This window comes from Gadus morhua, chromosome 8, assembly GCF_902167405.1.
Source record: "Gadus morhua chromosome 8, gadMor3.0, whole genome shotgun sequence".
Lineage (NCBI taxonomy): Eukaryota > Metazoa > Chordata > Actinopteri > Gadiformes > Gadidae > Gadus > Gadus morhua.
Window position 1 is genome coordinate 8,217,522 of NC_044055.1, and position 27,383 is coordinate 8,244,904.

The 27,383-nt window shown below is 47.1% G+C and overlaps 2 protein-coding genes across 2 annotated transcripts; one reads left to right on the forward strand and one right to left on the reverse strand.

The window, feature by feature from the left end:
• Nucleotides 1-53: 53 nt before the first annotated feature.
• Nucleotides 54-17,831, forward strand: myripa (myosin VIIA and Rab interacting protein a). Its single transcript, XM_030363386.1, has 17 exons — nt 54-801; nt 1,582-1,725; nt 4,265-4,486; nt 4,963-5,099; nt 7,768-7,848; nt 8,256-8,353; nt 8,828-8,908; nt 9,490-9,594; nt 9,959-10,085; nt 10,585-11,141; nt 11,463-11,954; nt 12,108-13,853; nt 14,681-14,869; nt 15,125-15,286; nt 16,082-16,162; nt 16,409-16,481; nt 16,873-17,831. Exons 2-17 carry the CDS (start codon nt 1,616-1,618, stop codon nt 16,884-16,886), a joined length of 4,275 nt encoding a protein of 1,424 aa, XP_030219246.1. The 5' UTR covers nt 54-801; nt 1,582-1,615; the 3' UTR covers nt 16,887-17,831.
• Nucleotides 17,167-26,869, reverse strand: plxdc2a (plexin domain containing 2a). The gene is made up of 15 exons (XM_030364769.1): nt 26,223-26,869; nt 25,411-25,446; nt 24,438-24,661; nt 24,107-24,250; nt 23,608-23,677; nt 23,345-23,467; nt 22,714-22,832; nt 22,412-22,511; nt 22,151-22,246; nt 21,916-21,997; nt 21,286-21,346; nt 20,924-21,176; nt 19,806-19,841; nt 19,476-19,630; nt 17,167-19,202 (listed from the first exon to the last, which is right to left on the reverse strand). Exons 1-15 carry the CDS (start codon nt 26,317-26,319, stop codon nt 18,987-18,989), a joined length of 1,812 nt encoding a protein of 603 aa, XP_030220629.1. The 5' UTR covers nt 26,320-26,869; the 3' UTR covers nt 17,167-18,986.
• Between the last annotated feature and the right edge of the window lie 514 nt (nt 26,870-27,383).

The window sequence follows — 27,383 nt, forward strand, 5'->3', positions numbered from 1 at the left end:
AGAGAGAGAGAGAGAGAGAGAGAGAGAGAGAGTTTATTCACTTTACGTCGAATTAAGCATAACTTAGTTAGTCCTTAGACAAAAATCCAATATGCCTATTTTAAATAAATAGGCCTATTAAATATTTATCATGACCTTTCACCGTAATTAGTTATCAATATAATTGGATAACAATTACGGTAACGCAATGGGACATTTTGCAGCGCATCATAGCGCTCCCTTGTGGAGAAGTACCAGTGGTACATTTGGTAACCGTGCTGCTCAGGCTGTAATAGGGTTTAAGAGGTTTTGCTCGCCCCTGAAATCCATCCATTCTAGGGAGAAAGACAGATTTGTAAAGCCTGTAAATGCCTGAGTATAGGCAAAAGCTACTGGCAGACCAAGACTTTTTTTCCACAACCTTACAGAAATACATTTTAAAAAAGGTTTCTGAATACTCGGACTCGTGTCATAGCCTATAGTAGGCTATAGTTGGCCTACTTTGTATTTATTTCCTTTTTCGTAAACTTCGTTTGTTTTGTAGGAACTATAAAAATATGCAATATATTTGAATATGGTGTGATTTGCTGATATTTCGGACCGCCATATAAATGTCAAGCATGTCTTCTAATGGAAAAGAAAAATACTTTGCGTTAAAAGACTTCGTTTAATCCTAATTTTGTTTCGGACTTCTATTTTAGCTTCATTAATTGTAAAATACTTTCGGCACAAAAACAAAGAAGTTTTTTTTTCATTTTTTTATTTTTTCTACCTCCTGGTGGGTGACGCGGACCGGTGGGCTCCCGAGTTCAGGCGAGAGCGGTGAGTTTTTCTGAATATGAAGCTAATGTTGTCCTCCTTATTGATTGAGTTATCTACGCACACATATACCACATCTAAAGATAGGAGATGATAGGGCTGGTAGGTTTTAAAGTAATGTGCTAGGCGCTGCTGAACACCATTCCTTGTAAATAATCCTAAACCTTTGAGATTGTTCGATTATTCAAGCTCTAATCCTAAATCGGCCTGCACGTTGTTTCACTTGATTATTCACCTAGATACGAAAGGATTGATCTCGGATCAAAATTAACAATATCGTTTTTTTATCAGTAGCGCTCAGTGCACAAAAACACAGACTAGGCCTACTTCTTCTAGATGTCTATCAACAGGTTGAAATGCCTGTCCGTTATTTCTGCACCGCCCAGTGAAAATGAACGCTTTCAATGAGTCTATAGAGCACTCATCGCTTTTGCAGGTGTGTGTGTGATTGTGTGTGTGTGTGTGTGTGTGTGTGTGTGTGTGTGTGTGTGTGTGTGTGTGTGTGTGTGTGTGTGTGTGTGTGTGTGTGTGTGTGTGTGTGTGCGTGTGTGTGTGCGTGTGTGTGTGCGTGTGTGTGCGCGTGCGTGCGTGCGTGTGTTTGTGTGTTTCTATGTATGTGTGTGTGTGCGTGTATATGTGTGTGTGCGGGTGTATGTGTGTGTGTGTGTGTGTGTGTGTATGTTGGTGTGGGTGAGTGTATCTGTTTGTGTAAGTAGATGTAACTATACAGATGTGGAGAAACAGAAAGATATCGTAATTCTTTTTCCCGTCTGTCTCCCCCAGGTGAGACATCCGATTGGCTAGCTGGACCGTAGTGATGGGGCACAAGCTGGACCTGTCCGGCCTGACGGAGCTGGAGGCGGAGCACGTGTTGCAGGTGGTGCAGAGGGACATGAAGTTAAGGAAGAAGGAGGATCAGCGCCTCAGGTGGGTGACCCCTACACCTCCCCCTCCCTTCCCCCACCATATAAGCATGCACACATGTAAACATCCAAATGTGAAACTACACTTTTCCGTCCTCATACTGTTTCTCCGATGCTCCATCAGTAGTGCGTCTTTGAAAAAAAAGCGTTTTCAAATGCATCCTCATTAGTGTGGACCTAAAATCAACGAGGACAGCTCTTTTGAAGGGACTGAACTTAAGGCCTTTACTTCTGGGGTAAGCTGTTAGACAGTTTTAGATTTGTACATAGTGTCTGCTTGACATGTGTTCAAAAATGATGAATTGATTATGGATTGATTTTCCCTGATGTATACAGGGAAAACGCAGGAGAAAACAGAGATCTTAATGTCAATTCTGTTATTTTAAGAAGGGACATTTAATTTGTCCACTCTGGGAAGGGAAATGGAGACAGAACAGGGTAGGTGAGGAAGAAAGGGGAGAATATAGAGGAAGACATTGAGAGAGAGTTTGAGATTGCCTTAATTGCTGCATTGACTATCCTTATTTGTTGGATCTGCTAAAAAGTTTGAGAAAAATGTGCTATTTCTTTTTATTTTGCAATAAAATATAAATGGAAAGTAAGTAACTTGTATTTTAGTTTTTATTTACCAGGTCGGTTTTTACTTTGATTTGAGGTAGGTTTCTCAAATAGGGATTTTCATTTTAATCAAATTATTTGGAATGTGAGTAAATACAATTGATTATCCTTTCTCAATACTCTCCCCGTGTCTTACCCATTAAAATGCATTTACACTTTATCATTATCCCTGGAGGAAAGACCACCCGGGTCTGATTGAGCAGTGGGTGCATGGCCTTTATCTTCACACACTTAAATAATGTACAATGGAAGTGATGGCTGCCTACAGTCTAAACACGCTGCTTTAAGGGACTCAAAAGAAGACGAAGGAAGAGGCAGAGTAGTTCTGTAACGTCTCCTCTTCTCAGTCAACATTGAACTCTCTGTTATTTGCATTCCATGCAGTTATGAAGGCGTGACTGTAACGGTTCTAAATCATGGCACATGAGAAGTTGTCCTGTTATAGAGATTAGTGTTCCCGCAACACTTAGCAGGAAAAGACCTCCCTTTCCTGTGCTATTCTCATCGACTTCCTAATGTTTTCTACTTGCTTCTTCAAAGCCTTTAGTCATATCCCAAAGGCTCTTGTGTGTGTATGAGCCTGAATTTATTCCCATGACTAAAGTGATTTAATGTATGCACAGGTTAGTCTGCAGGGCCGGGAATGAAAAAGCTCTAAAGATTCAGTTGGTTTTGTTTTGTGTGCTGTTGGACTAGTTTTTAAGTGTTAAGTCAGATCAGGTCAGTTTTAAAAAAAGCCCTTAGGAACAGTAGCATATTATCTCTAGTACTGCAAAGCTACATGATAGTGTAGCTTTGTACCTACTGGTACCTTAGTTACCTACTGGTACCTTACATGCCACCGTAGCTTCTGCTATTGGCAAAGGAGGGGTGGGGAGGGGTTTGAAATCTGCAACCTCAAAGTCAATAAATCCAACACTGCACCTTTAAGAAAAAGATGACTTGGTCTAAAGGTCTGTTCATCCTGAATGGTCTGATACATGCACACCTGTGTTCAGACGACTTTCACCTCCATGGCTGTACTAATGAATCTACAGTGGAAACACTTTAGTGGAATCAATCTATCTGATCCAGACTCAATACACTCACACCAACTCTACTTTGTCTAAACCCACTTGGTGGCTGGAAGGCTCCCCAGCTTTCCTCCGTGTGATTCTTTGTAAAGCGATTATCCCGCAGGGCGCTTTTTGAACTAACTTTGGACAACACAATGTGCTAATCAGCGGCTAATCTCGTTGTTTGATTTCCAACTATGTTTATTTTTTGACGTAACATTGACTTAATTCTTTCCCGTTGGCCAGTGTTATTGAAACATTGTCGAACAACAGGGGCTCAGTGAATGAATGGGGAGAGGGCAAGTCACTTGTTAATGTAGACCACACTGTAGGTATGTTGTTTAGGTATCCACACATGTACAGGAGCACTCCACAAGACCTTGCCCTAAAAATACACATCAACACACACACAGTAAATACAGTCCTCTTGTGTGTGAAATATTAGGTATGTATTATATGTATGCCCTCTTTCACATGTTCTTGGGTTTCTAAAAATGTGTATGGTCTGTTTTTTTAATCTCCATCTACTTGTGGTGTGTTTCCTACTCTATGCCGTCTTCATCTTTCCACACACACAAACTCACTACTCCCTCTTTACCTTTTCCCCTCTCACTGTCAATCCATCTCTCCAATCTCTCTTCGTCTCTCCCCGCCTCTCTCCTTCTCCCTCCATCTCGTTCTGTCTCTCTTCTTCTCCTCTCCCCCCTCCCCCTGCCCAAACCTGCCACCCCCCTACTCCCAATCCCTCCCCCATCTCCCCCTCTCTACCCCAAACCCCTCACCCACACCCGTACTCTATCGTCACCACCCCCTCCCAACCCTCTCCCCATACTCTGACATCACCCCCCCCCCCCCCCCCCCCCCCCACAGTGACCTCCGCCAGGAGCTAGAGGAGGAGGACGGTCGCTGCCTGCTGCTCTCCCGCCAGGCGCGCTTCAACCAGCTGTGCTGCATCCGCTGCTGCTCGCCGTTCAACTTCCTGCTCAACCCGCGGCGCCGCTGCGGGGACTGCCTGCTGGACGTGTGCCGCGCCTGCCGCGCCTACCGCAAGGCCGAGCGCGCCTGGCTCTGCTGCACCTGCCAGAAGAGGAGGTACACACAGCGCTGGGGAGGGAGTGTGTGTTTGTGTGTTGTTGTGTTTGTGGGTGTGTGTGCGTCGGTTTGGGTGTGCATGGGTGGGTTGGTGTGTGTTTTGTGTGTGTGTTGGTGTGTGTGTGTTGGTGTGTATTCTGTGTGTGTTGGTGTGCTTGTGTGTGTGTGTTGGTGTGTGTGTGTGTGTGTGTGTGTGTCTGTGTGTGTGTTTGTGTGGGCGTGTGTGTGTGTTGGTGTGTGTATGCTTGTGTGTATGTCTGTGTGTTTTCCATCTCTACATATCGATACTTAATTTTGACATCAATCACCGTACACATGCACGAGTCATGTATCCTCATACTTTCTGCCAAAAAGATCACTTGTAGTCAACACAACCCATCTCATTCATGAATGATTTCAGCCTTATCTCCGTAGACCGTTCTGAAGCCCCGTCCGTCTGTGTGTGGGACCACCTGTTCTCTGTGTCTCACTGACAGGCTGCTGAAGATCCAGTCTCTGGAGTGGTTCTATGTCAACGTCAAAGGCCGCTTCAAGAGGTTCGGCAGTGCCAAGGTGCTGAAGACCCTGTACAGGAAACACGTGGCACAGCGGGGCATGGTGGCTGAGCTCACAGGTAGGCCTCTTCCAACACACACACACACACACACACACACACACACACACACACACACACACGCTCGAGCGCACTCAGTCGCGCACAGACACACACACACACACAGCACGTCTAAAAAAAAAGGCACTTCATTTGGTCATGATCTGCGCTCCACATTTGGTGTGGTTCACGATTCTGTAGTTTATTTAGAGTTTTCTGTCTTTACTTTATTTTATAGAAGACCCTTAACAATGTACCAAAAATACATTTGAAACCAATTGGTAGATGTCATAAAAAATAATAATGTCTGACTGTAGCTGTCTGTGTGTGTGTGTGTGTGTGTGTGTGTGTGTGTGTGTGTGTGTGTGTGTGTGTGTGTGTGTGTGTGTGTGTGTGTGTGTGTGTGTGTGTGTGTGTCTGTGTGTGTGTGTGTGTGTGTGTGTGTGTGTGTGTGTGTGTGTGTGTGTGTGTAGTCATTTGCTATACTGTGTGTTTTTGTGTGTGTGTGTGTGTATGTGTGTGTGTGTGTGTGTGTGTGTGTGTCTGGGCTGTAGAGTGTAGAAGGTTGTCAGAGTTCAAGTTTGGACTATACCTCTACCTTGTATTTATATAATAAAACATATGCAGAACTGTTTTAATGACTCAACTTCTGTATCCCTGTGACCTTGACGATTATAAACTTCGGTTGTACATTGCCCTGACATGCGTAGGGTGTTATTTCAGTTTAATTTCAACAACTCTTTGATATTTGTCAATCTCCTCCTGAATTCGTCTGTGAAAGTTATCCAGTCCAGTCCTCACTCTCAAAGCTCATGGGACTCTTTCATTCATTCACTATAATTCACTACAATTCTATTCTAGTGAATTAGTAGCTCAGGAGCTCAGGAGGTAGAGCGGGTTGGCTGGTAACCTGAAGGTTGTTGGTTCGATCCCCGGCTCCTCCTAGCTGAGTGTCGAGGTGTCCTTGAGCAAGGCACCTAACCCTGACTGTTAGCTCCCGACAAGCTGGCTGTCGCCTTGCATGGTTGACTCCGCCGTCGGTGCGTGAATGTGTGCGTGAATGGTGAATGTGAGGCAATATTGTAAAGCGCTTTGAGTGGCCAATGGTTAGAAAAGCGCTATATAAATGCAGTCCATTTACATTTACATTTACATTTATACCCTTCCCCCCATTGATTGTTTTAGTCCATCTTTCATATTGCTGCTGAAATGTTTGCTAGTCGGCTTTAGAAAGGCAATCTGAACGGGGTGCATCTATTTGCCCTACTGTGCATTTATAATGCTTTTCTGCTTCATCATTTGGGTTAAATCCTTCCTCTGGCACTTTAACGCGATTGGTAGGTGACCCCGTGACCTCTGGACCCCATGGAGGGGGGGGGGGGGGGGGTCTAAAGCCCCTAGAGGAGGGGGAGGCAGAGGCCAGCTTATGACAGACATGAGACCGCTGTAATGCTCTTATGTAACCATCAACGGCAGCATTGTTGCAGGAACATGGTCACCCATCCAGTGATGAGGAACACCACCACCCTCTGGTTCACAGTGGGGGTAAAGGTAGGTGGTGCTGTTGGGGGTAGTGGTGGTGGTGGTGGTGGGGGTAGTGGTGGTGGTGGTGTTAGTGGTGTTAGTGGTGGTAGTGGTGGTGGTGGCGGTGGTGGTGGCGGTGGTGGTGGTGGTGGTGGTGGTGGTAGTGGTGGGGGTGGTGGTGGTGGTGGTGGTGGGTGTGGGGGTGGGGGTGGTGGTGGTGGTGGGGGTAGTGGTCGTGGTGTTGCTGGGGGTGGTGGTAGTGGTGGTGGTGGTAGTGGTGGTGGTGGTGGTGGTGGTGGGGGTGGTGGTGGTGGTGGGGGTGGTGGTGGGGGTGGTGGTGGTGGTGGGGGTGGGGGTGGTGGTGGGGGTGGTGGTGGTGGTGGGGGTAGTGGTGGTGGTGGTAGTGGTGGTGGTGCTAGTGGGGGTGGTGGTGGTGGTGGTGGTGGTAGTGGTGGTGGTGTTGCTGGTGGTGGTGGTGGTGGTGGTGGTGGTGGTGGTGGTGGTGGTGGTGGTGGTGGTTGTGGTGGTAGTGGTGGTGGTGGTAGTGGTGGTGGTAGTGGTGGTGGTGGTGGTAGTGGTGGTGGTAGTGGTGGTGGTGGTGGTGGTGGTGGTGGTGGTGGTGGTGGTGGTGGTGGTAGTGGGGGTGGTGGTGGTAGTGGTGGTGGTAGTGGTGGTGGTAGTGGTGGTGGTGTTGCTGGTGGTGGTGGTGGTGGTGGTGGTGGTGGTGGTGGTGGTGGTGGTGGTGGTGGTGGTGGTGGTGGTGGTAGTGGTGGTGCTGATGGAAGAATATTTAGGGCTCAACTTGCTTGAACCCAAATCTTTAATGAATTGATTATTCTTTAGCTAGCTTTGTAACTTAAGATGTGAATCTGTATGAATTGTGTCGTGTTTCAACGTGTCTATAACCACCCTGTGCGGAAAAATAAATAAAACAATATCAACGTAAATAGTGATGAATCACACATCTGTGTTCAGAGTTCAGAATACATCTCGGTATTCATAATGATTGTATTGGCTGGCCTCTGTCTTTAACGCTGAGCCACTTGCAGTCCGAACGGAGCAGTGCCTGAGCTGCCATCACGATGCCCTCTCATCCCTCCGACGGGGTTCTCTGATTGGCTGCATCGTGTTTCATCGCTGTCTCCGTGTGCTGCTGTGCTTCCAGAGGGCAGCACCTACGAGGAGAGCGTCCACACGGAGGGGAGCGTCTGTGAGAGCGACACGGCGTTCTGCCGACAGAGTGAAGGTCTGTATCTCTTCCCACCGTACCGCTTTTACCTGATGCTAACTTAGTGAACCGTGAGGATTATGTCTAATGGATGAAGGTTTAGTTTTTATTATGGATCCAATTGATAGTGTCAATTGGATGCCTTGATACTCCAATGCTGTAGGGGGCACCCTAAAGCACTGGTTAATTGATATAGTGTTCTACTGGCTAGTAAAGCAGAGTTAAAACGGATACAAATGTCTCTACCAGCATTCTTGTGTCACCCAGTTAATTCCTAGTGCATCACCTTATAATATGACGAAAATATTCATTTGGATGGCTGTGTGGACAGATGGTTGGACGACTGGACGATGAACTGCGGTAGGATTGATGTCTAAAATAATGGATTGATAATACATGAATGGTCGTGTTTACATCTCTCCCAGAGCATGGCGAGGCGGACACCCTCACAGTGGCAAAGCGGGTGGCAGGGGACGCCATAGATGAAGCCATTTCCAAGGCTGAGTTTCACACCGACAACCAGGTGCGATGGTTACCCATGTGCCTTTCACCCTTTGGGTAGAACATGCAACCAAATGCATTGATCTGTGATCTCTTAATATTGAATGCAGGTTCAAATGTATTTTATTTGTGCTTATTGAATACATTCAGATATTAATCATGATTATGTACTCACTCACTTTCCCTCATTAATCAGTGTCTGCATGCGTGTGTGTGTGTGTGTGTGTAGTTGTACGTACGTGTGTGTGTGTACGTGTCTGTGTATGTATGGTTCAATTCCTCACTACGCTTCAGCAGTTTCAATCACCAGCATTAATTTCCCAGGAGATTTGCGTTCCTTCTGTAATCTGAAAAGTGTCGTAAGCGCTTTCAATGAGTCACAGAGAAAACATTTAATGTGCTAAGAGGAGTAATCTGCTTACGGCACACTTTTCCCCACAGTGAAGTTCCCTTGTTTGTCTTCATGTTGTCGTTGTTATTGTTGTTTACTGACCAGGCGAAGCAGAAGGAGGCCCTCTATCTACGAGAGAACAGAGGGGAACTCATCGAGGAGCTGGCCAAAACTATCGTCCAAAAAGTACAAAGTGCAGTTTTTATTTTTGCAACACACAATGACTCTTGTGTGTCTAAGGGGCCAGTGAACCCACCGATTCAGAAGGAATTCAAACAATATTCGATTTGAAAAAATGTGTTCTGGGCTGAGAGTTTTATACAATAAGTGTTCCAAAGGCCCAACAAACCAAGTCGCCGGTGCCCCTTGGTCCTGGCGTCTTACTACCTCGGAAAAGGTAGTCTGACGCCATGAAACGAACGCAGCAATGTGGAACGTTCCATAGTGTTTTGGGGAGGATGGCAAAAACAAAAGTCTTTAACCCTTTTTTCTCAAATTTCAGTAAAAGTGATCAAAGAAATATGACTATTTTTACGATCATATAAGACAAATAACCACGTTTCAAACCAAGATAAAAATGGTTCTGGGTTCATGGATCTTTAAAATCAAGTCTTTTATGTCTCATAGTCAGTCCAAAATGTTTGAGTTAATTCACTGAGCCGCACAAGGAACCGACCGCTGCCAGAACCGGGAACCGAATGAACCAGCCTGTGTAGGTGGGCTTCAGCCCAGCTTGCAGAACTAATTGCTGGCATTTCCATGAACAGATCATCAGGCGGAGGAAAGGCTTGGCCGAGATGAAGCCGGGATCTGACCAGGAATGCCCCCCAGACGCTGGTCACGGCTCCCTCGCCCGCCAGGCCAAGATCTGGGTAAGAGGACCACCCCATAGGCAGGACAATGTTCATGGGAACAAAGCAATACATGGTGTGTGTGTGTGTGTGTGTGTGTGTGTGTGTGTGTGTGTGTGCGTGTGCGTGTGCGTGTGTGTGTGTGTGTGTGTGTGTGTGTGTGTGTGTGTGCGCCAGTGTACATTTATGTGTGCACATGTGTCTGTTTTTGTGTGTGCCCGGACATTTCTCAACCTGAACAAAACATAACTTGTGATATGCTGCCCTCTACTGGCCACCTATAAACACTTACATTTGCATCATTCCCTATTTGTTCAGCACGCAGAAGGTTGATATGATAACTCCTTCATAGTCCCTATACTGATGTTGGTCATTGTTTTTCCAGAGGTCCCAATCGGCCTTCTCTCTGCTGGACAACGACCTCCCCGAGCTGAATCTTCCAATGGGACTGAGGAATGAGGGAGAAGGGTCAGCTGTCTGGCAGAGTGTCGACCGCCTTCTGGACAACTCTAGTAAGATATAAGAGACCATGGTGTTAGCTTAAAGTAAAAAAAATATGATAACAAAGTCTAACCGCCTTCAATTGTAACTGCTCTTACTAAGTCATATCTTGTGACGAGTTTTTGTGAATGAAAGTATAGATTGCTGTTATTCGTTTGCCTGAGATGATGCAGAACGATTTTTGTGTTTGGTTATTCTTGAGAAGGAACACTTCCATCTACCAATGGATTAGTTTTGTCCATGTTTGCTATTTTTTTGACATCTCTTTGGCCATGACAAGGTCATGCATTGTACCTTATATACAGTATAATGTATGACAGACAGACAGACAGACAGACAGACAGACAGACAGACAGCCAGACAGACAGACAGACAGACAGACTATTGAAAGCATTGTTTTATGTCATAAGAAGCGCAACACAAACGCAATGTGTTCCTATTATGAACGATGACCTCGCCCTTATGTGTATACCAATTGTTCCTCACGGTTGCGGTGCCTTCCGTCCCCAGTGCTGAAGAGCCCGGACGGGAACTGGATCACCCTGCAGAGCGGCCAGCTGTCCCGGCCCAGCCTGCTGACGCGCAGGAAGAGCCTGGTGTTCAGCGCCCTGGAGCAGGAGTGCGGCCAGGTGTCGGCCTACAGCGCCATGGCCTCAGACGCCGACACCCCGCCCGAGTACTCCGGCTCCTGGGGGACCGTCCTGCAGGACCTCCACAAGAAGATGACCGACGGCGACCTGGGCCTGCCGGTCCTCGGGGGGGACCCCCCCAGGACCCCCCCCCCGCGTCTGGGGGCCCGGCGGCGGTCTAGCGTCGACGGAGAGGGGCTCTCCAAGCACCGGCGGCCCTCGCTGGCCTTCATGAAGAGGCAGCTCCCCCTGGAGGTCAGGAGGCCGTCGTCCTCGCGGAGGGCCAGCGTCATCAACCTGAACTTTAACCCCGAGGGGACCGCCGGGGAGGGGGAGGGGGACAGCAGCGCGGGGGAGGAGCTTAAGGGCTCTGGCAGCGTCAGGAGATCCCGACGGAGGAAGAGGAGTAGGAGGGAGAAGGAGCCGTCCTCGCTTTCGGTGAGTTCACGATTATATCTGTTTATTTTATAGTTTGTACAAAGAAATTTGGTTTTTTTATTTGTTAAACTTATTAAGGCATTGAAGGGGGTTCAAACAAACAACAAGCAGATCAAATTATGTGTAGGAACCCTGTTAAAATGACTTGTTAAGCAAAAGTAAAAAACGTTATTCTCCTTTACTTATCCTTTAAATAAATGATTATTGCAATTTGCAAACAACATCCTTGATATACCTAGCAGTAATTACATTTTAGCTAAAAGAGTATAGTCACATGCTTAATCGTATCGTTAATTATCCTAATCGTTCCTCATCTTACAGAAGTGCGAAAGAAACCACCAGGATGCCGACAACGGGAACCACACGGCCACCTCCGCATCCCAGCATGCATCTGACCCCGCCACCGCCCCCGACACGCTGACCTCGGAGGCCGCCTCCCCCGACCCCTTGGACCTGGAGGGCGGGCTCCGTCACCAGGAAGGGAGCGTCATGGGGGCGGAGCTGGTGTACCGACTGCAGCAGCTCGCCAGGCAGGGCAGCCTCTCGGACGCCTCCATCGCCGGGGGCGACGACGACGAGGGGCCCCAACGGGGGACGGAGGAGGAAGAGGACGTGGAGGAGGAGGAGCAGAAGAAGAAGAAGAACGGAGACGAAGAGGAAGGGCAGCTGGAGGAGGGCGGGAGGTCTAGCCATGAGGAGGACGTGGATGTGACGAGATCGGAGGACGCGTCAGTCCCAGAGGACGGGATGGATTGGAGCTATCAGAGGAGTGATGGAGAACACAGAGAGGTGGAGGAGGCGGAGGAGGAGGAGGAGGAGGTGGAGGAGCAGGAGGAGGAGGAGGAGGAGGAGGAGGAGGAGGAGGAGGAGCAGGAGGAGGAGCAGGTGGAGGAGGAGGAGGAGGAGTTGGAGGAGGAGCAGGAGGAGGAGGAGCAGGAGGAGGAGGAGCAGGTGGAGGAGTTGGAGGAGGAGGAGGAGGAGCAGGAGGAGGAGGAGGAGGAAGAGGAGGAGGAGGAGGAGGAGATGAAGAGGGAATACAACCTGTGTCGGATTGCCTCTCAGTCCAGAGTGTCCTTCTCCTCGTCCGCCCATCGCGAGGGAGGCTGGCCGACAGGGGGTGGAGAAAGTGAGGAGGAGGAGGAGGTGGAGGTGGAGGAGGAGGAGGAGGAGGAGGAGGAGGAGGAGGAGGAGGAGGAGGAGGTGCCTGGGAGGAACAGCCAGACGGCGGAGCAGAAGAAGGAGGAGCTGGTGTTCCACCTGCTCCAACTAGAGAGCCAGGTCAGGGCCACCCAGTTCTCCTCGACGGAGGACGAGCTGGACCGGGCCGGTCGAGAAGGGGACGACGATCGGGAGAGAGAGGGCGGCGCCAGAGGAGGGAAGATGGCCGCCAGGCTGTGCCGGTTGGCCGAGCAGGTTAGCGCCGGGGAGTTCTCGTCCACTGATGACGAGGGGGAGGAGAGCTTGAGGGGAGGGAGGGAGGACGGGGGAGGGGTTTTGGAGAAGGAGGAGAGGTTCCTGTGGAGGAGGGAGGCGGAGAGCCCCACCCTGCCCTCCCCGCTCCGGGACTTGGCCGGTCTGGTCAGCGCCTCGCAGTTTTCCTCCACGGAGGATGAGTTGGACCGGGCAGGAGTAGTTGAGGGTGGAGGAAGAGGTGGAGGCGGAAGAAGAAGAATCAGAAGGTGGGGAGCAGAGAAGAGGAGCGATCCCGGGGCGGGAAGGGGAATGGAGGAACGGTGGTCTACGAGGTTGAAGCGAGAGGGTGTGTCGATGGAATCGAGGGCCGAGAGGAAGGGCAGCATGGCGGATCTAGCCAGGGGGATGTTGGATCTCTTGGATACCCAAGAGGGGGAAGGCATCGCAAAGGTAGTCGACGATGTAGCCCAAGACAGGGAGGAAGGGGGAATGACCGCAGACAGCCAAGACAAAGACGGAGATCATGCAGAGTCGTCTGAGAGTAGGCGACGTGGTGAGGGGAGGACGATGGAGGTAACCGTCCAGCGAGATGGGACAGAGGGGGAAGGGGAACACGGGTATTCCAGTCCCAGTGGAGGATGCGGTGCGGAGGACAAAGACTGGCCCCGGGAAGACCAGACGGAAGTGCTATCCTGTGCTCCTATCCATGGAACACAAGAGAGAGAAGACAGACAGCAAGACAGAGAAGAACGATTGTTACAAACAGGGCAGGGAGAGGAGGCTGGGAGACAGACTCCCAGGGATCCAACTACAACCGTAAATCAAACGAGGGTCTCAAAAGAGGACATTTTACGTTATGAACTGGAGTTGGAGAACTCAGAAGAAGAGCAGGTGTTGCCGGCCAGAGATTGGCGACACGCAGAAACCAAAAGTGACACGAGTGAACCTGAAGAGGTGGAATTGGACGGAATAATGAGCACCACGAGAGAGGAGGGGGACAGTGATATGTACAACCTAGACGGAGAGAAGGCTGTTTTATCCAAAGAGGCGGTGGGGGAACACAGTGGGCCTGCGTCTCACCAAAGAGACCATCCTGAGACAGAGGAGAGACAAGGCCATGGCACAACTCTGGGACTGCTCCGCAGCAGCGAGGGGGACTTGAGTCAGGAGATGAGGACTGAAGGAGACAGGATGGCAGGACGGTTCGAGGAGCAGGGGGCGAGCGCCAGTGGAGGCCAAGCTGGAGACATTGAGCCAGAAGATCAGACGTCCATACACTCCCCAGAGGAGATTCATAACGTAAGAGAGACAGGTCAGAGTGTCGCTATAGAGGCACTTCTGAAGAAAGGCCTGGTGATACACAATGCAATCAGAAGATATAAGCATAATATAAAAAGCTGTAATACTAACACAATAACATCATAATAACATAATTGATACGCTACCAAACTGTATTTTTAAATAATTGTTCCCACCACCTTAGGAGGTTCTTTGCATTGCAAGGCAATGGCTGCACTAACTGATGTGGCTAGAAATTACTTTATCACTTTTGAGTGGCTCACCTTTAACTGTCACAACTATCTAACTAACTCCATCTCTATTCCTCTATTTCCTCTCCCATTATCCGTTATCCCCCGCCTCATGTGTTGGTGTCTATGGATTGATTTTCGGATTTGCAGTCAGAGCTAGATATGTGACACAATTTCATCGCAAAATAACCATCCTAAAATTGGCTTGAACAAATATAATATCCATAAGTGAAAGCAACATCTCTATATATATATATTTAGCTATCCGTCACCCTTAATGATTTGAAAGATCTACACTTTTTTAAATTGTGAAATTTAAAATATAACATTTCAAGTTGTAATAAATACATGTATTGTTAAAGTGTGTGTGTGTGTGTGTGTGTGTGTGTGTGTGTGTGTGTGTGTGTGTGTGTGTGTGTGTGTGTGTGTGTGTGTATGTGGTCGTGTATGTGTTTGTGTTCGTGTGTGTGTGTGTGTGTGTGTGTGTGTGTATGTGTGTGTGTGTGTGTGTGTGTGTGTTCATGTGTGTGTGTGTGGGTTCATGTGTGTGTGTGTGTGTGTGTGTGTGTGTGTGTGTGTGCGGATGCCTTGCTGCAGAGGTACTCGGCCGTGGCTCTGCGTGGCCTCACCACGGAGATGCTGAAGGTGCTGAACGCCACCGAGGCGATCCTCCAGGGGGCGGGGTCCCCGGCCCCTCCGGCCCCTCCGGCCCCCCCCCAGCTCCTGCTGGCCCCCGGCACGGACCCCCTGAAGCTGGACCAGCAGTTCTCCAGACTGGAGGAGAACGTAAGACCTTACTCATTACTGCCACACATTAATGTTCTTATACTGATACAATTTGAACTACCTCTTAATGTGTACAATTTGAACTACCTCTTAATGTGTACAATTTGAACTACCTCTTAATGTGTACAATTTGAACTACCTCTTAATGTGTACAATTTGAACTACCTCTTAATGTGTACAATTTGAACTACCTCTTAATGTGTACAATTTGAACTACCTCTTAATGTGTACAATTTGAACTACCGCTTAATGTAGGTGTACGTGGCAGCGGGCGCCGCCTTCAGCCTGGAGACTGAGCTGGGGGAACTGGAGGAGTGCGCCAGGGGGGTGAGCGGGGACACCCCGGACGGGGAGCTCTCCTTCCTGGAGGAGAAGGTTGCCTCGGCGGCTGCCAAGGTGCGCCAGTCCGGGCGCAAGGTGGGAGTCAACACGCGCTTCTGTTGGTTCATTACTGCCTTTTATTCCTAGGCTCGACTGGCAAACCAATAACCTTTTGTAACTTTTTAATCTAATTTTTTTTTTATTGTACTCTTCTCCGTGTAGTCTTTAATATGAACTAGAGCTGTCAGTTAAACGCGTTATTAACGGCGTTAACGCAAACCAAATTTAACGGCGTTAATTTTTTTATCGCGCGATTAACGCAATTATTTTATTAAAAAAAATAAAAATAAAAAATAAAAAAATAATTCTTTGGCTCAAAACAAAGAAGCAGTAGCCTGACTGCTATGTTCAAATGGCATTTGTTCAAAGCAGTCGTTTAATTGCACTATAGGCTCTTTTTTTGTATCGTCCTGTTTTGATCAGTGTATATGGCAATGTTGTTATCAATAAAAAATCATTTGCACAAGGCAAGCCGATGCACTTCACCATGTTGATAAGAGAATTAAAATGAGAAGAATTATGGGACAAAAAAATCAAGGGATATTTAGCATAGAAAAAGAATTTGCGATTAATCGCGATTAATTAGAGTTAACTATGACATTAATGCGATTAATCACGATTAAATATTTTAATCGCTTGACAGCTCTAATATGAACTATTATCTTTATGGGAGAGCAATAATTATTATCATAGGGTTTTTAATCCCTATCAGGAAACTCTGTGGGAGACTATTTTATCCATGTTGCCCAAAGATCCACTGACCGAGTCTGACATAAAATTATAAAAAGGATTTTAAAAAGTATTCCTTTATTTTTGTTTACTATGCCGCAGGTATCGAACATCTCCGCCAGGATCGCTGCCCTGAAGAACGCCGGTCTGAAAGTAGTAGACCCTCACGCCAAGACCACTCAGGTCAGGCTGATACCCACCATGGTATAATACATGTGAAAAGGAGTTGAACAGACTCAGGGTACAAACGCATGTTTTAAAGAGAAGGTTGATGAGTGATTGACAACAGCTGCCACTAACACACCAGTCTTGAGGCCAGGTGCCGAGAGCCACTCCTCCTCCTATCCCCGTCTCTCTCTCTGTCTCTACCCTACAGACAGAGCTCAGCCACTGAGTTCTGATTCTTACTGTGTATGTGCTGTCTCTTAGTCTCCACCACAGCCAAACGCGTCGCCCTCGTCTCGGCAGCTCAGGAGGAGGTTACCTGCTACCCCGGTGGAAGGTGAGGGTACTTCTTCATGTCTGTTAAGATTCTAGGGAACATTACCGCTTACCGCCATAGGTGTCGCCAAAGAGAACAAAACTAATATCTTCCGAGTTTGGCGCTTTAATTGAACTTCACTATTCATTTAACATTAGGGTAACAGATCAATACAATTCAGTTGTGTATATAAGATAATAAAATCCCCCAAAAAACGTATCACTAAAAATTCTGTCTGTGAACTACCTTGCAATTGACTGGTATCCCATTCACGGTATCGCTCTCTGCCTGATGCCCATAGCGTAGGATCGGTTAGAGAACCTTACTGGAAAACTGAATTTATTATAATAATTTTTCCCTGACCTTATTACAGTAATTAACACGCTGCTTGTGTTCCCCTATGTGTGATAAGGGAAGGACGTTTGAGCAGTGTTTCCTAGCAAGCCCGGATCACCATCTAATACCGTACTACCACCACCGAGTAGTGCCTCGATCTTCAGCCGCTACATCTTATAGGGCATTTGAGATGCTTTCAGCCAATGAGGTGATGGCTGCCTTTTAACGACACTTAACCATTTAATATAAATATGATTCTACTTTTCTATGACAGTGGATTATAGACTTCCTAACAATTTGATCCAAGGGATCATCAGAGTGTTAAAATGTCCAACCATATGATATGAATTGTCTCTTTTAGCTTAAAATGATTATGTCACTCTGTTTATTTTGAATGTATCATTGAGTATCACTACATAGTTGACATTTGAAGGTATTATATATCATTTCTGCCACAAACGGTCTCTCAATGAACAGAATAACAAAAGACGTAGTCGGTTTTACTATTGTTGGAAACACTTGGGATCATGTGAGTACACAACTCAACAAAATATATAACATAGGTCTAGTCGTTTTTTAGTTATCTTAATGAAGAAATGTTACTTGATATACCTTTAACTTTGAAATGCAACATATACAAAATGATTGAAGACCCTTATTATATGAAGCCACTCCTTAAATGCTTTACAGATAACCAAATGCAATGTCCCTTATAAGCTGCATAACCTTGAATGCACTTATTGTACCGGTTATTTAAAAGCAACATTCAGGAGGATTTAGAAATTGGGGGTAATAAATGCACATATGTTGCTCACTGTTTATTTAACAGTGAGCAACAAATATTCAGAAGGATGATTTAGAGATTGGAGAGAATTAATTTTAACTGCGTGATGTTCTATGTTGCCAAATATTTTGTCAGTTGATAGTGAAAAACTCTATTTCTTGGTAGAAAAGTTGACAGGGAGATTAAACTGTTGGTTCATCTTTTGGAATTGTGCACTGCATCTTAAATAAAATAAAATCAGTATTTTCATGGCTATGACTTTAATTAATGACAAAGTAGGGAAAAATGTACAATAAATAGACGTTAAGAGACCCCAAAGTTCTAAAAAAAACATGTTTTATGGTTCAACTTTTACTTCTGATGTGCAGAACTAGTCACCACGGTGTCATTTTCACATTCCTCCACCGAAGAATTTGGCCCAGGTAGGATCACAGTTCGTATGAACTATCCCTGTCCATTATATACTAAATGTTTCACTGGTTTACCTCAAGAGCAATGCTGTCAATCCGTTTGTGTGTTTGCATGTACATGTGTGTGGCAAGACTTCCAAATTGCATATCCATCGACATTATCATCCTTGATGAAAGCAAAAGTCGTTCTGTCGTTCCATCCACAACATACCTAAACCCCCTGAAGGGGATTTAAACGGACAGGGGCTACTTTTGGACAGAGTCCCATTTCAAGTCTAGATTTTCACAGAAAAAAAAACGAAAGAAGGTCAGAGGTCAGAACAAAGCTCAGTGCGGGCGGGGCATGACTGTGATGGGAACGGCGTGCCCGGCATCTGCCCTCCACAAGGTGGGCCCCGGCCTCTGGGAAACGGCCTCAGTATTTTGGAGCGGAGGAGGAAATAACACCGGCGCGCCACATTCCCGCTGCCCAGGGAAGTGTGAACGACACAGCGCCATTGGGCAGGAGCACGGACGTCACTGTGGACCGACCTGAGCAGAGCGTCAACACGGCGGTCAGCCGCCCGGGGGCTCCGCGTCGCGGTTGACACACACGGGGGATGACCAGGGCAGACGGCTCAGCAAACACCGTTTAAAAAACGATCCGTCTGTTGCTCCGTGGTCTCTGGGATCTCCAGACGCATCTGTCAACCGGGCGGACGTCATTTAGAAATCACACCGACGCAAACCTTCTCTTATACGTTGAAGTCGGCGCTGATGAGAAGTATCGGATCACGCTTTCGAGTCAGTCCGTTTAATTCATAAATACTTTATTCCTCATAGAGGTTTGTTACTTTTCCTCTTCTAGATCCTCCCAATTCTTACCTCAAAATAAACTTGAGGAAAAATCTGCCAATCAGGAAAAAAATGCATTGCCAGTTTTTGTTTGTGATATGCGTTTCTAGCATAGCGCTCTAGCGCTTTATCCCATGGCCTTCTGGGATACGTAGTCCCCAGTCAGGAGCTCTCGGAGACCAGGCAGCGCTCCCTCTGGTCGGGGACGATGAAGCCCTCCTTCATGTCGCTCTCCCTGCGGCCCGTGATGATGAAGGCCTGCTTGGGGTCCACCACCGCCGTGGCGTCCCTGTCCTGGAGGCCCGCCTCCACCTCGGCGTAGGACGGGTTCCCCGAGCCCCGGCGGAACTTCATGACGGGCCATCGGGTGGGACGCCTCTGGGGGTGGGTGGAGGGGAGGGATGTCGGGGGATGAAACAGAGAGTAAAGCACAGAGTCAGTCGGTTTCTATAGAGTAAGGGACAGATGAGAACATTAGACGGAACATTTTATTTTGACGTTTTTGCTATGAAACTACATGGATAGTCAAACGTTATTGTCCATCATTGATCCGCATTTGTCATTCATCACATTCATCATATGATATTCCATTAGGTAGCAATGCATTTCAGCATGAAATCAGCAGGGAAGACAGCAGTATCACAGACGCACCTCCAGGAGGAAGAGGCTGGCGGTGGAGGTGGGGTGGTTGTACATGTAAACGCTCAGGAGGATCACCGTGGCGATGATCACCATGGGTAGGATGATGGCCGCCAGGAGGCGGGTCTGCAGTTGCTCCTCCCCCTGCCCTGAACCGTCTACCTCAGCTGGCAAAATAAACAGAAAAAAAAACGATTCTTTTATTTATTGCTTGTTCGCATTAAATATGCAAGATCAAAAATAAATGTGCTATTTGGATTTTTGAATTATCTATTGTTTGATTTGGCAACGTCAAAATGAGTTTAGAATGAGTAGTAGTGTATCGGTGTACAGGTGACCTACGTGCTTCGTTGACGTGCGATTCCATCTTTGCGTTGTCTGTGAATCCAAAAAAAACGATAATCAAGCCATTGCAGGTTAGAGACACCCCCACATTATGAATCCCAGTCAAACGATATCGGCATTAGATTGATAGATTACTTTGCGCCATTGAGCACAAGCAAGCTTTGTGGAATCCCCCTCTGAATCAGGAGGACATACATCCAGCTGATTGTGTTGACGTTCTACCTATAAACCTCCTTGGCACATGCGACTTCTCCGGGAACGTCGTTTCCGTCACACAGTGTTTTCCAAGAAAGCGCCCGGGGCCAAACAAAACCTCCGGCGCATACATACAGTATACCTCCTTGTGTGCTTTCTAAGCGATGCCCATACGTCGCGGTCGCTCCGCAGCTGAGTACAGTATGTAGTATTTAACATGGCGTTGTATATACTCGCCGATGACCCTCACGGGGCCATGGGAAATAGCTGACCACTTGACCCCCGCAAACAATAAGGGCCTCCAAGGATCCCCGGCGGAACACGCTAGGCCTGTGTACCTCGCCATGACAACAGGCACTTATTGATTGGACGATAATGACGCGATGCTGCGCATGGGGAAAGGGCTGACGGGTGAAAACACTGTGACTGCAGGGCTTGAGGAACGCAGAAGCGAAAACAAGCGTTGTCACAACATTGACATGTGTTGGCCGCAGGCATCCATGGGAACCAGCCGACACACAGATGACTGGGTGGATGCGGTGGATGGTTTCTGTTTAAAAGAACGCTAAAGACGATAGCACGCAGGGTTTTCCGCAGGAAATTGGTTAGTTAGGTGGTTGGGTTTGCCATCAGACCGGGGGGAGGGGGGGGGGGGGGGGTGCACTCTTTTACAGTTTGACCATTTATGCTCATTTTCATGCAGACTGCTGCCCTGCTGCCTGATCTATACACAGAGAGTGAATGGAGTTTAGAATATTTTAAAATTCTGTATAATATTTACGATTGTAAAAAAAAATCACAAAAGAAATTGGAACAATTTGAGCTCGCAAAAAAAGTGCTCAAATTCTTGCGCGTAAGTTTGAATGAATTGGTTTGTCTGATAATGCGTTGAAACCGTTCATCAAGCGCCAGGAACTGACCCTCCGCTGGGGAGCTGCTGGGGTCCTGCGCTGCGGACGTGGTCACACTGCCGCCGTCGCTGGTGGTGGTGGTGGTGGTGGTGGTGGTGGTGGTGTCGGTCGCCGTGGAGACCTTAGCCAGGGTGGTGGAGCTGGTCGCTGAGGCTCTGTGACGCTCCGTGCTGGAGACGGAGACCGGAGTGGTGGTGTTGGTGGGGCGGTGGGGCCTGGCTTTGGTGAGGTCGGCCGGGGGAACGCACCTCGGGTCCCGCCTCTGGGGAGGAAGAAAAATCCAACGCACCTCAACTCGACCGCTGGGGACGGGAACCACCGTGAAGCACCGGCTGCGGTGGAACGCGGCTGAGAAACGAAAGGATTCGTACCTCTTCTGGGCAGCCGTGGTCCACCCAGTCCTGGCGGCTTCTGTCAAATCCACTGGAGCATCTGAACACAGGGAATGGACAGGCTTACTACTGAGACCTAGCCAGGCTAACGCCAGACCTCATCTCGATCCACATTGAGAAGAGGTCTGGGAACCACACATTCATTTTCTCGTATTTGAGGCGTGGTGTACGATTGCCCGGAGCCGTTTATTGGGCGTTATGATTGTCTATCATACGAGTCTGTACGTAGCTCACAGCCAATCGTATCAGTTATACCAGATGACGTATGTAGAGCGACAGAAATTTGACGAGGAAGAAGACGATTGGTGTGTCGCATAGACTTCGTCATTGCCTTGCTGTCCCTCCCCGTACTGTGATTGGTTCCCTATCTCGGGCGAAAATCGGATCCATGGAATCCAGGCTGCCTAGCAGCGCGAAATGAAATCGCACACAAGGCAGAATGGGTATACCCAGGCTTACTGAGACCCGTAACAAAATAGCACTGGATGCAAATGATCACAATCTCAAATAACAACACAAGACAAATGCATTTTGGTGAATATATTGGATCCACAAAAAAGTATGAATATAATATCATATTGCAGTGTATTATTGAAACTAAAGGGTCACCTCTGCAGTCTGGTGCACCAGCTACAGTTGAAGCCGATCTGAGACGTGACACAGGTACCACAGCTGGAGAACTGGACACACGCTGCAATGTCCAAAACGCACACCGTTTATTCATCCGCCTTAGCAAAACACATTCAGGAGCGATTGAATGGGGTCTTAGATGTATCTGTTGAGGGTGTTTTCCGACCATTAACCTCCATCTCTGGCTATAGTACTTAGTCTGCAGATCTCTTACTGGGCAGAGGCAGGATCTCCACTGCGGTACAGTTGGAGATATTGGACTTCAGGATATCCACCTTGTGATATTCATAAATGGTCCTCCGTCGGACGTCTGGAAAAAGAAACAGAAATTCAATAATTAATTTCATTGAGAGATCTCGTTGAGAATAAACGTATCAACTGAATAAATAATTGATGGCATTAACTCACTGAATCAACTGTGAGAGAACCGGGATCACATCTGACAAATGACACACATGCTGAGCTGAATACGTACTGGGTATCTGCTCTAGCTTATGAAGCACAACGAAAGCATCCGACAGGCCCATTTTGACCGGATGGTGCTGAGCACTGATGTCCCCCACAGCAATGGGCACCTGAGAGAGAGAGAGAGAGAGAGAGAGGGAGAGGGAGAGGGAGAGGGAGATGGAGAGAGAGAGAGAGAGAGAGAGAGAGAGAGAGAGAGAGAGAGAGAGAGAGAGAGAGAGAGAGAGAGAGAGAGAGAGAGAGAGAGAGAGAACCTCAGCATCAAGGCTTAAGCTAGCATGACAACACACACACAAAGAGGTAGAGACTGACGTCTTTGTAGGCGAAGACGATGCGTCCGTCACTGTGCAGGGTGGCCTGGAAGGTGAAGGTCCCCAGCTCGGAGCTGTCCTGTAGGTGGACCCGGTTCCACTGTACCACTAACGCTGTGCCTACACACACACACACACACACACACGCACACACACACACACACACACACACACACACACACACACACACACACACACACACACACACACACACACACACACACACACACACACACACACACACACACACACACACAAACAACCACAACCACACACACATTCAGACACACACACACACAAACAACCACACACACACACACACACACACACACACACACACACACACACACACACACACACACACACACACACACACACAAACAACACCAACCACACACACATCCAGACGCACACACACACACACACACACACACACACACACACACACACACACACACACACACACACACACAAACAACACCAACCACACACACATCCAGACGCACACACACACACACCCACACACCCACACACACCGCGACATGGAAATGAATACAACACACAATGAAATATATGTTCACTGAAATGAATGTGAGTTGGATTGATTGGTCATTCGATGATTTTTATCCTACCATTATCTACATAGGATACACTGGAGTCTGTAGAGAGGCTGGGATCAAAGTTAGCCATGAGAGGGGCGATGTACTGGGTGGCTGTTAACATCCAGTGGATTGTGTCACCAGTGTAGATGAACCCTAATGTGGGGGAGAGGGGGGAGGGGAGGGGGGAGACCCACACGCAAGCACATGTTAGAATGTATTTGAGATAGTCTTTCTGTGACATACAACCTTGGTTTATGCCTACGTTGAATGCATTTAGTTCAGTTTCGACTTACCTCCAGTTGCCACTGTTATTTCTTTTAATATGTGGCCGTAGAAGGGGAAGTCAAAGGAAAGATTGACTTTCTGGAGGCAAATAAAAAAAAAGGGGTTCTATCATATTACCATAGCATTAGCATCACTGTTCAATTGTGCCTAATAGGCACAATTAGTAATAAATAGCTTATTACTAAAATAATCCACATCGCAGCGACGCATCAGCCAATCAGGGACAGGGAGAGAAAAAGGGGCGTGCTTATTGGAGTTTTGGTTTTGAATTTTCCTGTCCACAAAGACTTTTTGTTTTTGGGATCCTATTCCATGATATCAATAAACGACAGCCCTGATACATTCAAGCTACATGTTCTACTCTCCATTAAAACAATATGATTAAAACTTGTTACGACAGAATTACGTTTTTTATTTTCTGTACGTACATTGCCGTTGTTTACTTAACAACTACATTCAAGTGTCTGATGAACTCATTCTCATTCTTCTCATATGTTCCTTCCTTACGGCTGCTTGTCTGTGGGTGTTGGAGATGAAGCCGTGGACCTTCCTGTCCGCATTTGAGATCTGATCAATGTCCAACCAGAGCGCTTTACCACCAGGGTCTCCCGGGCCGTAGATCTTAGACGTATAGTAGACGTGATCGATGTCCTGTCAAAACAAAAAATACATCCTTACTCTACTACCACCAGCCTAATCAGCTGGGAGTCATCGAAATGAATGACCACAAAATAGATCCTCTAAATGATTTAATCCTGCGCACACAACGATGTTTCTAGCTTGTGTTGTTCTGTTCGTCTATGGATGAGACCCACCACGACTTTATGAAAAGGCGTACCACGATTTGGGAGGAATTGTCGTGTCCCTCCTCGGTCAACAGGTCTGGCTCGCTTTCTTCCGGTCGATGCTGGTCTCGGTAATGGCCCCTCTTGTCAGGGGCCCAACTAGGGGCCCCAGACCTGCCTCTGGGAGTCCACCTCCTCGACCGAGGCTTGGAGCCCGGGTCCATATGGGCCCCTGTGTCTTGAGCGGCTAGCCCCTGCGTGTCGGCATGGTAGACCCCTGAATTGAACGCCAAAATGGGAGAGAGAAATGTTGTTGGCATTGCAATGTTTAACAGTCTAGTCTTTGTGTTCGTCTTTATGTCGCTGAAACCAATGCCACCGCAGTGGATAACAATGTGCTGACCAACCAGCAAACTGTGTTTATCAACTGGCCAATGATGAGCCATAGAAAAAATATTTCAAGAAGGATTGTGCCATGTTGCATGAAATCTGTTGTTTGTTTTAATCGTGGCCACGACCACACCGGCCATTGACAACACAACAGTGTGTCTCCTCCTGCTCACCAAACCCCTTCACATTAGAGGGTGAAGGAATGCCTCACATTCTTCACACCGGCCGGTCCACGACCCGACGTACGAGGGAGATGTAGGAGGGACGGGCCTATTCCCTGAGAGGGAATGTCACGGTGGTTCTTTGACAGCAGCAGCAGCCTCAGCGACAATACAGCTGTATGCACGTGCTGTGTACACACACACACTAAATCAATCCCTCCGCGACGGGTGTTGACGAGGGAAGTGGACTGGAAGTGACTTGGGAGGAGGCTCTGAACACAACACTAGTTGTTCCATCATAACAGACTTGCTTTTGGTTTTTGCAAGCGCTTGATTACTAGGCTAGGCAGGACAGCTTTTCACAGAGAGGTCATATTCAGGGTAATCACAGCGGTGGCTAATGGAACTAATTATCATTCCGGTTCCATAGACCAGTGATCCAGTATTGAAAATAACAACCGCAACAAAGAAATACCTTGGTGTAGTAGTCCATGCGGGGGCTCGAGCGCATCTGAATGGAATAAACCAATGAGTTAATTATACACTGTTTACACTGCTGGGAAAACAACAGAGAAATGCTAGGTAGAGTTGCCGGATAATGACGGTATGATTTTTTTCCTGTTATACTTTTCACCGTTCTAAGACTGCATAATTGCCTTGGTTAAATTCAGGTTTGATTATAACTCACTGGGGTCTGAATAAAACTCGACTTTGTACCCTGAATGAATTTTGTATTTTTACTTGTGTGTGGAACATTTTAAAAGACAAGCAATTGTTTTTAATACGCAAATCTTTTTTGTAACTGTCAAACTGTTAGCTGATGAAAGGTGTTAATTGGTGACCCTGGGTGAGCTTATAAGAATATACTTATAATATAGAGTGCAAGTATAAATAATAATAATTAAAGTATAATTAAGCTATGAGAATTACTGCTGATGGACTTGATGATTACATCACCTGAAAATATGATGAAGTAGAAAGGCTACTTTTATCTTATTTAACTTACCTAACTTAATTTTTTTACTTTTGGGAAGTTGAAAATGTTTGGTTTTGAATTTTGAATTTTGATTTTGAATTTTTTTACATTGAAAAATAAAGGTGAAAATGATGCATTGAAATTGTAAAGAGTTAAATTCAGAGGCAAAAAAATTAGATACGTTATTTCAATGCATAAATATTGAGTGCATACAATTCAATGGGTTTTTGTTTTCAAAATCCGATGGCACAGATTTACTTCCATAATTACCGCTATTATGTAAACTGAATAAGGATTTAGAAATGACTCACCATATGGAGATTGTAACTGCATGTGGCTGACTTGAGCCTGAAAAGCCATCCCCATTCCCGCCAAGAGATGCAGTATCTTCGCCACGGTCATAGCCATCCTTCTCAGGGAGCCTCGACCGACCGTTCATGAACGCGCTACCTAGTGCTCCACTGCACCTCGGACGCTAAGTGGCCCACTATGGCCAATCTCTGGGCGAAAAGGCTACCCGTTTCCAAAACCAAATGACTAGAAACAGAGACGACGTATGCTTGTTGAGTCATTTGAGAAAAAAATAAGTAGGCCTTCGTTTAACGCGCTTTTGTTTCCCAAGAGTCGAACGAGGTAGAAGACGTGAAGTTTATATCATGACAGTCCCACTGGCTCTAAGTGACCTGCTGCCTGCTCTTTGCCGGGCGGACTACACGCACATGTCAAGTCCTGTGGAGGAGCGCCCGTATCGACGGCTGATTTATGACGTACAGTGGGGACTTAAAGGGACAGCATGTTTCCATCGAGCGGTGAGGTGAGGTTCGGTCCGCTTATATTGGCGTTCCCACTGCCAATAGTTGGCCAGGGTCCCAAAATAAGCGTGCTGAGCCGCTCCTATTTTCGGTACTCCTAAATTGGGTACCAAGCGGTCTGAAAGGGCTTTTAATTTCTGATTGAAGAAATTTAGTTTGGGAGTGATGACGTATTACCACCATAGGGGCTAGTGAAAAGAAGAGAAAACGACATCGAGTTGAACGCTCCTATCATCACGGTGTCTCATTAAGTTAAAAACGACATAACTTGCATTAGAAGAAGACAGAAAAGGTCGGAATAAGTCACGGTTAAACACAGAAACCAACCATGAGCGTGAGTATACCGCGTACCGAACTGTGTGTATGAGCATTAATGTCAGTAGCTACTAAGAGCTATTAAGACAGTTAGCCCATGCATTGTTAAAATACCTCCACCATCAGCATTGCCTCAGATAGCACCCTCATTAAGTGTGATAGCTTGAGAAAACACGAGTTACAATTACAGAAATAATTGTGAGCGATATCGATCAGTTGTTTGATTTTCTAAATTGACATAGGCCTATCGAAACGGTAATCTTCGAGGCCCATTCGTGTGATCGAGGGGAGAGAGGCCTTGGCGGGCCCGAGGGCCAACACGCCGCGAGCACGACTTTACCTTAT

What these genes read in the sequence shown, in the direction of transcription:
- myripa (XM_030363386.1), top strand. Translation starts at nt 1,616, where the DNA reads ATGGGGCACAAGCTGGACCTGTCCGGCCTGACGGAGCTGGAGGCGGAG. An exon ending in CCGCCTTCTGGACAACTCTA is followed by an intron (nt 10,086 to 10,584) that starts GTAAGATATAAG and finishes TTCCGTCCCCAG; the next exon opens with TGCTGAAGAGCCCGGACGGG. An exon ending in AGGAGGCGGAGGAGGAGGAG is followed by an intron (nt 11,955 to 12,107) that starts GAGGAGGTGGAG and finishes GAGGAGTTGGAG; the next exon opens with GAGGAGGAGGAGGAGCAGGA.
- plxdc2a (XM_030364769.1), bottom strand. Translation starts at nt 26,319, where the DNA reads ATGGCTATGACCGTGGCGAAGATACTGCATCTCTTGGCGGGAATGGGG. An exon ending in GCATGGACTACTACACCAAG is followed by an intron (nt 24,662 to 25,410) that starts GTATTTCTTTGT and finishes CGTTCAATTCAG; the next exon opens with GGGTCTACCATGCCGACACG. An exon ending in GGAGATCCTGCCTCTGCCCA is followed by an intron (nt 21,998 to 22,150) that starts GTAAGAGATCTG and finishes TGGACATTGCAG; the next exon opens with CGTGTGTCCAGTTCTCCAGC.